Source organism: Cetorhinus maximus, chromosome 3 (assembly GCF_964194155.1).
Source record: "Cetorhinus maximus chromosome 3, sCetMax3.hap1.1, whole genome shotgun sequence".
Lineage (NCBI taxonomy): Eukaryota > Metazoa > Chordata > Chondrichthyes > Lamniformes > Cetorhinidae > Cetorhinus > Cetorhinus maximus.
This window is the reverse complement of record NC_135881.1, coordinates 197,387,352-197,403,744: the sequence shown is the minus strand read 5'-3', so window position 1 is coordinate 197,403,744 and position 16,393 is coordinate 197,387,352. Positions and strand designations below refer to the sequence as shown.

The following is a 16,393-nucleotide window of genomic DNA, read 5'->3' as shown; positions in this document are numbered from 1 at the left end:
TTCTCTTCTGAAAGCCACGATTGAATCTGCCTCCACCACACTCTCAGGCAGTGCTTTCTAAGTCTTAACTACATTCTGCTTCTCCTGATGTCGCCGTTGCTTCTTTTGCCAGTCACTTTAAATTGGGGTCCTCTGGTTCTCCATCCTTCTGCCAACGGGAGCAGTTCCTCATCCCTAGAACGATTCTTGTGAATCTTTTCTGCACCCTCTCTAATGCCTTCACATCTTTCCTGTGTGGTGAGCAGAACTGGACAGAATACTCAAGTTGAAGTCAAACCAGTGTTTTATACAGGTTTATCATAACTTCCTTGCTTTTGTACTCTATGCCCCTATTTGTAAAACTCAGGATCCTGTATGCTTTATTAACCACTTTCTCAACCTGCCTTGCAACCTTCAATGTTTTGTGTACATATATCTCAGGTCCCTCTGCTCCAGTACACCCTTTATTTTATATTGTCTCTCCTACCAAAATGAATTAATTCACACTTCTCTGCATTAAATTTCATATCCTACTTTGGCTGCCCGTTCCACCAGACTGTCTATGTCATTTTGAAGTTTAACAAGCTCCTCCATACAGTTCACAATACTTCTAAGTTTTGTGTTATCCACAAACTTTGAAACTGTGGCCAGTACACTCAAGTCTAGGTCGTTACATACATCAAGAAAAGCACGGATCTTAACACCGACCCTGGGGAACTCCACTATAAACCTTCCTTCAGTCTGAAAAACAACCATTCACCAATACTCTCTGATTCCTATCACTCAGCCAATTTTCTATCCATTCTGCCACTGCCCCTTTTATTTCATGAGCTCTAACTTTGCTCAAAAGCCTGTTATGTGGCACTTAACCAAATGCCTTTTAGAAGTCCATTTCCACCGCATCAACTACATTACCCTCATCAGCTCTCTCTGTTACCTCATCAAAAAACTCAAGCAAATTAGTTAATCAGGATATGCCCTTAACAAATCCGTGCTGGCTTTCCTTATCTGCATTTGCCAAGCGACTGTTAATTTGTCCCAAATTTCCCCATGAGGTTAAACTGATTAGCCTGAAGTTGCTTGCATTATCCTTACACCCTTTTTTGAGCAAGAGTATAACATTTGTAATTCTCCAGTCCCCTGGCACCACCCCAGTATCTAAAAGAGGATTGGAAAATTATGGATAGTTCCTCTGCAATTTCCAAAATTACTTCCCTCAGTATCCTTGGATGGATCTCATTCAATCCTGGTGACTTATCAACTTTAAGTGCAGTGAATCTATCTAACTCCTTTTTGGCTATTTTTAGTCCATGAAGTGTCTCAAACACCTCCTCTTTCACTATGATCTGGGCAGTATCTTCTTCCTTGCTAAAGACAGATGCAAAGTACTCATTTAGCACATCTTCCGTGCTACTTGCTTCCATGCATAAATCCCTTTTTAGGTCCATAATCAGCCCTACTCTTCCTTTTACCACTCTTTTACCCCTCCCTGTCCTTTACCCTATTACTACGCAGGCCAAATTAGGATAATTAAAGACTCCATTATAACCACTCTATAATTCTTGCAACTTGCTATAATTTTGTTGCAACTTTGTTTCTCTATATCTTTTCCACTAGTTGGTGACCTATAGAATACACCCAGTAATGTAATGATATTTCTATTGTTTCTTAGCTCTAACCAAACAGATTCTATCCTTGACTCATCTAGGACATCCTCTCTCTCCAGCACTGTAATGTTATCCTTAATCAATACTGCCACCCCTCCTCCTTTCTTTCCTTCCCTATCTTGTATCCTGAAATATTTAGTACACAGTCCTGCCCTTCCTTGAGCCTTGTCTCTATTATTTCCACATCTTTTCTATCTGCGCCTACAGCTCACCAACCTTATTTAGCACACTCCTCGCATTTACATACATGCACAATAACCCAAATTTAGACTTTATTACATTCCATCTTACTCTGACCCCACCTAATAAATTTGCTATTTCCTACTCTAGTGCTATTTGTCTCTCTGAAATCTCTGTGCCCTTGGTTTTCCTCTCTAACAGTCCCTCCTGGTTCCACATCCCTACCAAATTAGTTTAAACCCTCCCCATGATGGAAAAATTTGGTCTGGAGACCAGGAGATCTCCCTGTCATTCTTGAAATTGTATCATGGGATTATTAATAGTTGCCCGAACCAAAGGAAAAGGCATCTCAGTTTAAGGATAGAACTCTAGCAATGGAGGGCAACTTGAGCACCTCCTTACTAATGCACTGCAGTTTCTTGCCTGGATTATGTGCTCAAGTCCTGAAGTGAGACTCAGGGATGAAAAGGTTAACAATATGACACTGCACTGTGAGCTGATCTGAACAACAGTGGCCACCACAGGTTTCCATCCATTCCTGGTCACTATAGAGTGTTTCTTACTGAATGCAAGTGACAAAGTAATTACGGAGACAAAATTGTCATGGGTCAAATGTGAAGATATCCACTGGGCTGAGGTGAAAGCATCACCAATCAACTATGAAATTGCACCCCAGCAAGAGTCACCAACTCAAAAAATGAGGGAAGAAAACTGTAAAAGATATTGATCTTTTCATCCATCAACACAAGACCAAAGACTAAATATTTGCATCAAACAGAATTTTTTAAAGGTAACTAAGGAAAAATGCCAATCAATTCTCACCTCGTGTCTTGAAAAGAGTCTGACCCCCTCCATTTGATGGAAGACTGGATAGTGGCTGTTGTCAATTTCATCTCGCCGATAGACATCTCCAACTACCAGAAAGGCGTTGAGGCCTGCACGAATAAGATCGTGCTGGTGAGCAGATGTGTGAGCCCGGAGCATGTTAGTTTGATTCAGATAAAAGTTATCCCCTTTCCTCCTGCTTGCATGAGCCGGTGGTATAAGCAAACTGTCAAAGTTCTGCTCTGTGGTAACCACAGGGGACAGATTATCATACACTGAAAACAATGGATTCCTATTGCGACTCAAATAATGCGTATAGAAATGATCCTTAATGCGTTCCTTAATGAGCCATAAAGGGTGGTTTCTTTGGTTCTGTAAGTTTTTCCCCACTTTGGACAAAATCTTTGGTGTAACATTTGTATAATCATCTCGAGAGTAGAATTTCCCAAAGAGTTCAATCGAGTCAGAAGGTGTTGCACTGGCTGCTGGACCTGATGTTATGTTTCTGAGCTGCTTCATATTTCCACGAGCATCTCTTGGTTGTAACTGTAGAGACTGTAAAGCCTTTTGAAACTGTAGATATGAGAAGAATTTGCAAGGTATCTTCATTATTGCCAATCCAACCTGGAAAAAAAATGTTTAACTCCTGCATTCAATTTGTACATCATTCATGTGCATAGACTAACTCAGTACCACAAAAATATTGCAATTCAACATCTCCAACTAATAAACAGAAACAACATAACATATCCAAGAACTTTGGACAAGCTGGTTATAGAATTTGTCCAAGTAACATTGTTAACATCAATTTAGCAAATAATAAAGTGATGGGTAAATGAAGAAGATAAACAAATAAAAAGCTCTAAGAGAACTCAAGGAGAATGCCAAATGGCTTTCTTTCATCACATTCAGTTATCAAACATCTAACTAGAGAATGAACAATGATGATATCAGAAATTCAGAAAACCATGCATAAATGAAATTTAGTTGTAAAATAATATAAGTGCAAGAGGCTAATTCAAACTTAATGGAGAAGTAAGTTTTCTCAGGACGAGCCACATGCTAATGAAAAGAAGAAGAATTAAAGAAGGTATCTTATTTGCAGCTGGTCACTAATGCACAAGAGGCCAGAATTGGAGCAATGGAGAGTTCGTGTGGAGGGGTGAATCTGGGGGAGGAGAGAAGTGTGAGTAGCCACAGGACTAGGGGAAGTTACAGAGATAAGGAGGATAAGGTCATAAAAGGATTTAAACATAAGAATGAGAACATTAAGTTGGAGGTATTGGGTGACTGGAAGCAAAATGTAGGATAGCAAGGACAAGAGTGTGGATGAGCGGTACTTGTTGCGGGATAGGAGAGAGAGGTAGCGAATTTTTGGAAGAATTAAATTTTATATAGAGTGGGAGATAGGAGGCCAGCCAAAAGAGCATTGGAATAGTCATATCTGGAGGTGGCAAAGGCATGGATGAGTGGTTCAGCAGCAAATTGACTGGGACAGGGGCAGAGAAGGATGAATGTTACAGAAGTGGAAGTAAATGGCTTTTGTGATGGTGCAGATTTGGGGTTGAAAGCTCAGCTAAGGGTTGAATAGGGTGGCAAAGTCACAAACAGCTTGAGACAGTGGCCAGGAAGGGAGATGGAATTGGTGGCACAGGACGCTATTATGGCAGGGGCCTTAGAAAATATCTTGAACTTTCCCAATGTATGAGCAAAGAAAATTGCAGCTCAGACAAGACTGAATATAGGATAAGCAGTCTGATAGTATAGAGACAGTGAATGAGTAGAGAAACAGGTGGTGGAGAATTAGAACTGAGTGTCATCAGCGCATATGTGGAAGCTAATCCTATGCTTTGGATGATGTTGCCAAGGGGGTGGCATATAGATAAGGAGGAGGATGAGGCTAAGGATAGGTTCAGAGGTAATACTGCAGAGGTGGAAAGAGAAGCTATTTCTGAAGATGGCATCATAAACAAGATAAGCTCAGAGAGGGTCTTTGTTTTGAAGGTGGAGGTTGGGGAAGTGGGAATGAGTTTAAGGAGATGGTTGGTAGTGGAGAAAAGAAACTGGAGATTAAATTTGCTCTCCAAATGAACCTAGAGTAGTGGCTGGTTTTGGCATGAGAATGAAGTTTGATATGAGCTGGTAATGAAGCACTGAAATAGTTGTCCACCAGATAGACTCAATCTTCACCCTTTATACTGAGGGAAGCAGTATGACCAGATTGAAGAGAGTAAAGGACAAGGTCATCAAATGTAGAGGTGTGAGGACGACTTAACAGATTCATAACCGCAGAACTACCAGGGTGAAGGAAAGTCAAAGCTTGAAAGTGCAAAGGAGTGGGGCTTTTCCAGGAACAGACACAGTTCAGAAGAAGTACAGGATACAGATGATGAGGAATTCAAGCAAATGGGCAGAAATGGTATTATCTGTTATCAAGAACGGGGGATTAAAGAGGCCAAATGAGAATGCAAGGTTGAAAGGTTTGTTGTTAATATGGGGATAAGAACGATATAAGGGATAGGTTGAGAGAGAACAGAATACATATGAAGTGACAACAGAGAGGGCAAGACGAGTTAAGTTGGAAATTGAAATCACTGGGAAAGAGGTTGGCTAAATTAGTTCCCAACATGTTCACTGGCCAAGAAGATCAAGAAGAAAACAGGATTTTGCAATTGGGGTTGCTACTCGATTGCAAAAATTCCAACAGACATACAGAGGGCAGCCATGGGCTTTTTCAAGGGGGATTCCAGCTTAGGTTGCAGGAGAGAAGAAAGGCAGAGAAGCAGCAATTTGTTAAGAGTAGGGATTTGGCAGGTAGTGATGCCCACATCCTATAAACAAATTTTTAAAAAATCTGGTGATAGAAAAAGATAGGAGACTGGAGAGAAGGGCCCAAGAGGGCCATGAGAAAAGAAAAGGAGATAAAAGCAATAGCCTTTAGGTTAGGCAGAGGTAAAGGATTAGGGAGCAGTTCTCAACCAGGGCAAGCAATTCCTGTTGTGGATTGAATTGCACCCACAGTTCCTAGAGTTTTGGGGCTGGATTTTACAACCCCCAGCCGGGCATCTTTTAGGCGGGGTTGAGGGGGCATGCCAAATATATCAGGTGCCCAGCCCACCATCTTCCCACATATCCCCTGAGCTGTTCCCCATAATTCATTAGGTGGGCGGGTGCCGAAATCAGGAGCCCAGCTGCCATATTTAAATAAAGGATAAAAGTCAATTGAGCTTGTTACTAAACAAATTGACTGGGATATTACGCTGCCCATGCCGTAATACAGTTGGCATGGGGAGGCAAGCTGGAGTAGTAGGTCAATTTTTGAAAAAAGGCAGGAATGAAGGGAGGGCACATCATTCGGGGGGTACCCTATGCACATTGGGGGAAACTCCTCTTCAACATGGCCCATGAAGGAGGGGATCCAATAGGCACTTCCCACTTGGCAGACAAATAAAGTTTATTAATGTTGGATTGGTTGAGTCAAAAGGATTCTGATGATCAGACAGATTTTACAGGCTAGTAACATTTGGATCAGGTGAGTTTTGGTGCCAGTTATCCTAAGCAGAGATGATGAAGGCACTGAACTTATGTAATACTAGGGTGGCTTGTGCATTGACAGATAGAAAACAGTTAAGACCAGCACAGCTACAAGCGCAAAGAGATAGGGCCCAGTCTATATTAACTTCATTGGCAGCTGCCTGGCCTTTTGATTGGGTTACGCTAGTCCTTCCAACCTAGCTGGATCTGAACATTTGCCTTTTCATAGAATGCTAGGCTGATGCAACAATTTAATAAAATGTTCCAAGGTGCTTCAAAGGAGAATTGTCAAACAAAATATGATATCAAGCTACCTAAGGAGATATTAGGCCAGACGACCTAAAGCTTGGTCAAAGAGGTAGGTTTTAAGAAGCATCTTAAAGGAGGAAAGCAAGGTAGAAAGGCAAAGAGCTGTAGACTGAATTAAAAAGCTTAGGGCCTAGGCAGCTGAACATGCAGCCACCAATGGTGGAGCGATTCAAATCGGGGATGCTTAAGAGGTCAGAATTTGATGAACGCAGGTATGTCCTAGAAGTCAGAAAACACAATTACTATTTAGACTCTTCATGTTGCTGATACGTCCATGGGGACCAAGAAAGGCCCTCATGAAAACAGTTTTAGGCAAAAAAATTAAACCGATCACAAAGGAGGAAATGAAGGTTCCCTTGGACATTAGAATTTACCAACTGGAGAAGAAATATTACATCTACCAGGTATAGTGCCAAGGCTGCATTTTTTCAAGAAGCAATAACACCACCTTGGATAAAAATCACTGACTACAAGGATACTGCCACTGTATAATTTTGTAATGTAATAAACTTCTGAGAAATAGGCTTCAAAGATTTTTACATTAACTTTACAGAGTGAACAGTTGTAGATTTAAGTCTCATTAATATACAGTCCTGAATAAAAGACAAAAAATACAATCAAAATTCAAACACACAAGTGTGTCACATATATCATTCACCAAAATCTCATTAATGTTAGCAAAGAAACAAAATGAAAGTTTATTTTCTCCTGCTTTAACTGTTTGACATTCTAACAAATTTTCCCTCTTCAAAATAAGACATGCATTATCATTCACTACCCTCATTTTCCTATATTTTCCTCTTGCAATTACAAAGCCTACATCACACACAACAGACAAGTGTTGGTTGGTATATACAAAATCTGCTCTAAGATGTTACATGCAATTTCCTGAATTTAATAGCACTGGGGAATATAACCACTCTAGGTGGACAATGAACTATAATGATCGGAAATCATTCAAAACTAAACCTGGATGCTTGGGTTCAATGGATTGGTACACTGGCAAAATCAGACAGGTGGTATTAAAGCCTCCTTTAAAGTTATCAGGGTTGTAAGTCAACATGTTTGTGCCATCTCAACTCTGGTCCTAAGAAGTGCAGGACTCAAAAACTGCCGACAGTTGATCATAAATTGGTATAAAAAATTAAAGTTTAAGGTGATTAGCTTGAGATTGAGGTTAAGGTGCATTGTTGAGATAGAACAGAAGGAATTTTACTCCAAATCAGGTGTGCAATTCCTGGCATTTGATGCTGACATCAGTGCTAAGTGCACCTTTGTACAATGAGCAGCCCAATTACACAGGTCAGGGAGGTTCCAGTTTCAACTATTGATTTATGTTGACCTAATAGATCTCCACAGGAGCAATTTATAAATTGATTTTTTTTTCAAAAAAAAACTTATTCAAAAAAAGAATCTTCTTTCTCCCCATTTTCCCTACCTATATGCTATTTGGGAGGGGTGAAAGAATACAAATAAATCTTTGCCAGGTCTTCAAGTCTGCCAGGTCTTGCCAGTCTATGAAACTTGGAAAATGAGAAGGTATCTCCCTCCTTAACATTTGTGCCCCACATTACTACAGTGGCACTTAGAGCAGATAAACAGTACATGGGGATTCCTGGGATAAATTAATATCAATCACTCAGTGGCACAATGTACTGGTGCAACAAACTGCTGTCAATCCTCCTCCTTCAGGTACCATGCCCTAAGAAGGCATTGGTGACCACAGACTTCTATTGGATTGGTCCATGATTATGCTTGGCAAAGTACTGCAATGGTTTGCCATTGCCTTCTGCAGTACAGCTGACCAGGAAACTCTCCCGCTCTACCATCTGTCATCAGGCGCTTTGGAATCATTCACAGGCTGATAACCAACCTGTTTGAACACATAATGAATGTACCCTTCTGTGACCACCAAGTCCTGGAGTTGGATTTGAACCAGAAACTTCTGCGCCAGAGGTAGGGATGCTACCATTGCACCACAAGACCTCCCCGCTGTCAATACACAGGTTTAAAGCAAAGTTAGGTTCACACTTAACTAGCACATAAGTCCCTTAATGAAGTATTAATTTAAAAATTGTATTGTGAGAAAAATCTACCCAAAGATAACCTTTTCTCAAATTATTTCCCACTTTCTCCTAGCCAACACCCAATTTATTTTCTACCCTTCTTTCAGAGTTTCCTCTTCTCACATCATTTACCACTGAGGATGTAAGCTAGTAACCTGATTCTGAAACTCTACTAATTCCAAACTTATCCCAACCACAAAAAAAGGTGCTAAGTAACCCACTCAACCAAGTTACCTTCCCTACCTGTAATAATCTAGCTGGCATCATGTGATTGGTATAACAGGGATCTGAAACTCAGCATATCAAGAGCAGCAGGTGCCTGTCTGCTTTTCAATCACTCTATCGCATTATACATGCCATCATGACAGTGAGGTAGATTTGCCCATTATTGGGCCTGGTTGTATTGACTCGCCCAGGAGCAGCATATGCGGGTAACTCTGGCAGGCAAGGTCACATGCCAACAAGAGAACCTTATGAGCAGTCCATGCCTGGATTTTTTCTACACTTAACTGTATAGATTTGGTTTATGTAACTGCAATTAGCTTCATTGCCCTTGAGTTAGGGAGCAGGAACCAAAAAAATACAGCCAGGACTTCTGTACCCAACCGCTATCTAGTGACCCCTGCCCCATATACAAAAATTAATGTGCAAAAGATAAGTTTAAATTCATTCACGGGATGTGGACGTCACTGGCAAAACAAGCATTCATTGCCCATCCCTAGTTTTCCTGTGAAGGTGGTGGTGGACTGTCTTCTTCAACAGCTTATAGCAGTTTAGTATAACTGAGTGCCTTGCTCAACCACTTCAGTGGATAATTAAGAGTGAACTACACTGGCGTGGGACTAGAGCCACATTTAGACTAGACCAGGTAAGAATAGCAGATTTCCCTCCCTCAATGACCTTCGTTAAGCAGTTGGGTTTTCATAACAATGTGAAAGCTCATGGTCACTGTTACTGATAACCAACCAACTATTTGTCTCCAGATTCTTCAAGCTGAATTAAAATTCCAAAAGTACCATGATGGGATCTAAATTCATGTTCTCTCGATTATTAATCCAGGCCTCTATATTATCAATCTCAGGACTGAGGCAACCTGCTCATACACATGTGCAAGCACTAGGGCTGGTGTTACACAGTGAGCAACAGATCTTTTTTTTATTCTTTCATGGGACGTGGGGGTCGATGGCTAGTCCAGCAGTTTTTTTTATTGCCCATCCCTAATTGCCCTTGAGGTGATGGCGAACTGCTGCTGTCCATGTGATGTAGGTACACGCACATGCTGTTTGGAAGGGAGTTCCAGAATTTTGATCCAGCGGCAGTTAAGGGATGGCGATATAGTTCCAAGTCAGAATGGTGTGTGGCTTGGAGGCAAACTTGCAGGTGGTGGTGTACCCATACTTCTCCTGCCTTGTCCTTTCAGGTGGTAGAGGTCGCAAGTTTGGAAGGCGCTATTAAAGAAGTCTTGGTGAGTTGTTGCAATGCATCTTGTAGACAGTGCACACTACTGCCACTATGTGTCGATGGTAGAGGGAGTGGATGTTGGAGGTGGTAGATGGGGTGCCAATCAAGTGGCTGCTTTGTCCTGGATGGCGTGAAGCTTCTTGAGTGTTCTTGGAGCTGCACTCTTCCAGGCAAGTGGAGAGTATTCAATCACACTCCTGACTTGTGCCTTTGAGGAGTCAGAGAATGAGTTATTCATCACAGAATTCCCAGGCTCTGACCTGCTCTTGAAGCCACAGTATTTATGACCTGTCCAGTTCAGTTTCTGGTCAATGTTACCCCCAGGATGTTGCTAGTCAGGGATTCAGGGATTGTAATGCCATTGAATATCATGGGGAAATGGTTGGATGCTCTCTTGTTGGAGATGGACATTGCTTGGCATTTGTGTGGTGCAAATGTTACTTGCCACTTATCAGTCAAAGCCTGCATGTGGTCCAGTTCTTGCTGCAAATGGACTTGGACTGCTTCAATATCTGAGGAATTGCGAATGGTGCTGAACATTGTGCAATCTAGATGCAGGTCTAGTGGAGGCGTCCACTACTTACAACTATGGTATTTTGATGGATAATCACCCAGGAACGTGTGGCATCTAGGAACATCTATTTGTGAGATTGAGCCTTTAAAATATTATTTGCTTCTTTTTGCACACTTAAAATGCTGTCGTAGAGCCCTGGGTGCCAGACTGGAGAAGGGGTTGACAAACCTGGTCCTTGGAACAGAGGCTGATGTGACTTAATTGAGATGTATAAAAATATCAGGGGCTTAGATAGAGTAAATCGAGAAAAACCTATTTAACCTTAGCAAAAGGGTCAAAAACCGGGGGCATAGCTTTAAAGTAATTGGCAGAAGGATTCTAGGGGATGTTGGGAAGCATTTTTTTCACTCAGACGGAGGGGCCTGGAACTCTCTGCCTGTAAGGGTGATAGAAGCAGAACCAATCTGCACATTTGAAAACTACTTGCATGTCGACTTGAAGCACCTTGATCTGCAGGGCTACAGACCTAGTGTAGGAAGGTGGGATTAGGCTGGGTAGCTCTCCGTCAACCAACACGGACACAATGGGCCACACGACCCCCTACTGTGTAACAAAGTTTCTATGATTTCTTGGACAACCATGAAGTAAGGCTTTTCTGATCTCACCAACATTTTTCAATTTACTTTGTGACGTATAACTGCTTCATGCTCCAGTGCACCACTGTACATTTTGACCTGGCATTCAAAAGTGACCCAGACCACATTTAGCAAATGAAAGTTGTGACACCCTTAGATGACAGCAACCACAGAATGATCAAGTTCAACGTGATCTAAGATTCAGAAATACCAAGGTCAGATATTAAACTTTTAAAAAGGCTAGCTTCAAAAAAATGAGGGAGAACTCGGCAAATTGATTGGGAGGGGATGGGGGGGGGATACAAAGGATTAGATAGGATATAAGGCACAGAAACAGACCATTTGGCTTAACCAGTCCATACTGTGTTTATGCTCCACTCGAGCTTTCTCTCATCTTTCCTCACCTAAATCTACTGTTGAAATCCTCTATTCCCTTCTCCCTTGTTTGATTTTCTAGCTTCCCCTTAAATGCATCTATACTAATTGCTTCAACCAGTTCCTATGGTAGCAAGTCCCACTTTCACACCACTCTTTGGATAAAGAAGTTTCTTCTGAATTCTCAATTAGATTTCTTGGTGACTATCTTACATTGATTGCCTCTAGTTAGTGATAGTCTCTTCTCCACAAATGGAAAAATTGTCTCTGTGTCCACTCTATCAAAACCTTTCATAATTTTAAAGACATCTATTAGGTCATCTACTAGGTCATCAACTAGGTCACCAAACAGCCTTCTTTTTCAAAGGGAAAAGAGACCCAGCCTATTCTTATATTCATATCCTTTCCTGATATGTATATACCCATGCATTTCTGATGTCATTCTTATAAATCTTCTCTTTGCCCTCTCCACTGCCTCGATATCTTTTTTATAATATGGCGATCAGAACTGCACGCAGTACTCTAAGTGTGGTCTGACCAAGGTTACATACGAATTAGGAGCAGGAGTAGGCCATTCAGTCCCTCGAGCCTACTCTGCCATTTCTTAAGAATTGTGGCTTCAACTTCACTTTCCTGTCTACCCCCTACAACTTTTGACTCCATTGTCAGTCAAGAGTCTATCTAACTCAGCGCTAAAAATATTCAATGAGCCTACCTCCACTACTCTATGGGGAAGAGAATCCCACAGACTAAAAACCCTCTGAGAGAAAAAATTTCTCCTCATCTCCATCTTAAATGGGAGGCCCCTCATTTTAAAACTGTGTCCCCTAGTTCTAGCCTCTCCCAAAAGGGGAAACATCCTCTCAGCATCCACCCTGTCAATTCCCTTCAGGATCTTAAATGCTTCAATAAGATGAGCTTTCATTTTTCTAAATTCTAATGGATACATGCCCAATCTTTTCTCATAAGGTAACCCTTTTATCCCAGGAATCAGTAGAGTGAACCTTCTCTGAATGTTTCTAATGCAGTTGTATTCTTTCTCAAGTAAGGAAACCAAAACTGTATACAGTACTCCAGATGTGGTCTCACCAATGCCAAAACTTCCTGACTTTTACATTCCATTCCCCTTGCAATAAACAACAACATTCCATTTGTCTTCCTGTACTTGTATACTAACTTATTGTATTAGGATAACCAGGTCCCTCTGTACTGCAGAGTTTTGCAGTCTTTCTCTATTTAAATTGTTTTCTATTCTTTCTGCCAAAGTGAACGAGTTCACATTTTCCAACATTCACACGTTCACATTTTCCTCTACTGTCTCCACAGCCATTTCTTTTAGGACCATTGTATGAAGTCCAACAGATCCTGGTGCCTTGTCAGCCTTTAGTTCTAATGGTTTTATATTACATAATATACCATCTACCAATTTTTTGCCCAATCACTTAACCTATCTAAATTCCTTTGTAGACCACCTATTTTTGTGTAGGCTACCTATTTTTGTGTCATCAACAAATTTAGGAACCACACATTCGGTCTGGAACCATATGTTCGGTCCATTCATCCAAATCATTTAAATAGATTGTAAATAGTTGAGACCCCAACACTGATTTTTTTTTAAAAATTCATTGGCTGTGGGCATCACTGGCTAGGCCAGCATTTATTACCCATCCATAATTGCACTCATTCAGAGGGCAATTGCTGTGGGTCTGGAGTCACATGTAGTCACCAATCCAGGTAAGGACGGCAGATTTCCTAACATTAGTGAACCAGATGGGTTTTTACAATAACTGGCAATGGTTTCATGGTCATCATTAGACTTTTCAATTCCAGATTTTTATTCAATTCAAATTTCATCATCTGCTGTGGTGGGATTCGAACCCAGGTACCCACAGCATTACATTGGGTCTTTGGAATACTAGCCCAGTGACAATACCACTATGCCACTGCCTGCCCTTGTAGCATCCCTGTAGTATTCCACTGGTTACAGGTTATTGACCCAAAAATGACCTACTTATCCCTACTCTCTGCTTCCTGTTAGCCAACCAATCCTTTATCCATGATATGTTTCCCCTCTACACCATTAGCTCTTACTTTGTGTAGTAACTTTTAATGTGGCACCTTATTAAATGTCTTTTGGAAATCCAAGTACACCACACATACAGGTTTCCCTTTATCCACATTACTTGTTACTTCCTCATAGAACTCTAATAAATTAGTCAAACATGATGTCCCTTTCACAAAACCATGTTGACTCTGCCTAATTGCATTAAGATTTTCTAAGGCCCTGCTATAATCACTTTTATAATAGATTCTAGCATTTTTCCGATCACATGTGAGGCTAACTGGCCTGTAGTTGCTTGCTTTCTGTCTCCTCCCTGTCTTGAATAGAGGAGCTACTTTTACTATTTTCCAATCTGATGGAACCTTTCCAGAACCTAGGGGATTTTGGAAAATTTAAATAACGCCTTTACTATCTCCACAGCCATTTCTTTTAGGACCATAGTATGAAGTCCATCAGATCCTGATGCCTTGTCAGCCTTTAGTTCTGATGGTTTTCTCAGTACCCTTTCCCTGGTGATTATAATTGTTTTAAGTTCCTCCCACCCTTTCACCTCTTGATGTACTAGTATTTCTGGGATGTTATGTGTGTCTTCAACAGTGAAGACAGGCACAAAATAGCTGTACAGTGCTTCTACCATTTCCTTTTTTCCCATTATTAATCCTCCAGACTCTCTCTCCAGAGGACCCACACTTACTTTAGTTACTCCTATTCTTTTTAAATACTAGTATAAGCTCTTACTATGTTTTTATATTTTTAGCTAGCTTTCTCTCATACCCTAATTTCTCCCTCCTTATTACTTATTAGTCATTCTTTGCTGGTTTTAAATTCTGTCCAATCTTCTGACCTGTCAAAACCTTTGCAGAATTGTACACTTTTTCTTTCAATTTGATACTAACTTTAACTTCCTTAGTTGGCCACAGATGATGCATTTGTCTCCCCGAGTCTTCCCTTCTCACTGGAATGTATCTTTGCTGAACGTAATGAAGCATCTCCTTAAATGTCTGCCACTGCATTTCTACTGACCTACCCCAGTTTAGTTTAGCCAGCTATCTTCATACCCTGCAATTGCCTTTATCCAAGTTTAAAACATTAGTCTTTGACCCACTCTTCTCTTCCTCAAACTGAATGTGAAATTCAGGCATGTTATGATCACTGATACCTAGAGGCTCTTTCACTATGAGGTCATTAATTAATTCTGCCTCACTGCACACTGCTAGAATAGCCTGCTCTCTGGTTGTGCCTAGAACGTGCTGCACTAATAAATTGTCCTGAAAACACTTTATATGAACCCATCATCCAGGCTACCTTTGCCATTCCAATCTGTATGCAAATCAAAATCATCCATGATAATTGCAGTGCCTTTCTTAAAAGCCCCCATTATTTCTTCCTGTATGCTCCATTCTACAACATCATTATTTTTGGAGGCCTGAAAACTGCTTTTTCCCTTTGCTATTTCTTATCTCTACCTAAACCGATTCCTCTCCTCTCTCGCTGTTTTCAGCCCTGCTCTGTCTCCAAAGCCTTGCACTCTTCTCTCTTTTCAGCCCTGCTCTGTCTCTGAAGCCTCATGCTCCTCTCTCACTCTATTAAGCCCTGCTGTGTCTCAATACAGGTTTAGCATAACTTTGCTACTTTTTAATTCTATCCCTCTAGAAATAATACCTAGCGCTTGGTTTATCCTTTTTATGGCCTTGCTAACCTGTGTCGCAACATTTTGTGATTGATATATTTGTACTCTGAGATCCCTTTGTTCCTCTGCCCACCTAGGCTTCCAAGTAATAAGTGACCTCCCTATTCTTACTACCAAAATGCACCATCTTACATTTATCTGAGATATTGAACTTCCCTTGCCAATTATTTGCCAATTCTGAAAGTTTATTAATGTCTTTCTGTAATTTGTTGTAGTCCTCCTCAGTATTGACTATCCCCCCAATTTGGAGGGATAGAGGACAAGTGGAACAATTTAAGGCATAATGCTGATTATGCTGGATAAATACAGTCTTGGATACACCAAACTTGGACTAAATAAACTTGATATTAAATGAATTCATCAATTAGCCAGAAATGAGATAAACAGGAAGAATAAATTCTACAAATTCTGCATGTGAAGGGAAGGGGGTTCACTGGAATCAATATAGGAACATGATGAAATATGTGACAAGGTTAGTCAAAGAGGCAAAGCACTGCTACAGATACAAAACATAACAGTTAGGTTTGAAAGTCAAAAGAAGGCCTTCTCTCAAGAATAATACAAATGTCTCTTATAGTTGGCAAAATGTTCTCTTCTACATTCTCTTGCAGCTGCTGCTGCACCTCTGCCCAGTCTCTCAACTGTCTTTCCTCTTCTAAGGGCACTATAAAGATAGTCTCTTTGTAATACAAAGTTGTGCAGCAGGCTGTACTCAAGCAGAATCCTAGAGGGTGGTGAATTAATAATTGTGGGACATTACCATAAAGATCCAAGGTGCCCTCTATGATTCTTTAGGTGATTGAATAGAACATATTGTACTGATACTCAGCTGATACCCTGGAGACAGACAAATGTCATCAATGGTGGCTGTAGAGGGTCATCTTCCCAGAAACCACCAAAAATTCCCTTTTAGCATGGAATTCCAGGGAGCTGCCTGGGGAACAAGCATTCACTACTATTATGTTGTGCTGTGTGCCCATGAGCTACAAATTTTAAAGAATCGAAAAAACATTCCTGGTGATTTCAAAGGTGGTATTGCTATGTGGATAAAATGTATGACTCCTTGCATCTTGAGAATCATTGTGTTTTTGTATTA

The 16,393-nt window shown here is 40.8% G+C and overlaps 1 protein-coding gene across 9 annotated transcripts in view; it reads right to left on the bottom strand.

Annotated features, from left to right (window-relative positions):
• fars2 (phenylalanyl-tRNA synthetase 2, mitochondrial) overlaps positions 1-16,393 on the bottom strand; it is a 493,023-nt gene that overhangs the window by 364,026 nt on the left and 112,604 nt on the right. For 8 of the 9 annotated variants that reach the window (XM_078539571.1, XM_078539574.1, XM_078539568.1 and 5 more), the window contains one exon: positions 2,649-3,275. In XM_078539571.1, the coding sequence (XP_078395697.1) occupies positions 2,649-3,260 (612 nt within the window). In that variant the 5' untranslated portion in view covers positions 3,261-3,275. Of the gene's footprint in view, positions 1-2,648; positions 3,276-16,057; positions 16,152-16,393 lie in introns of those variants that run through there. The other variant, XM_078539570.1, reaches the window with a different exon arrangement.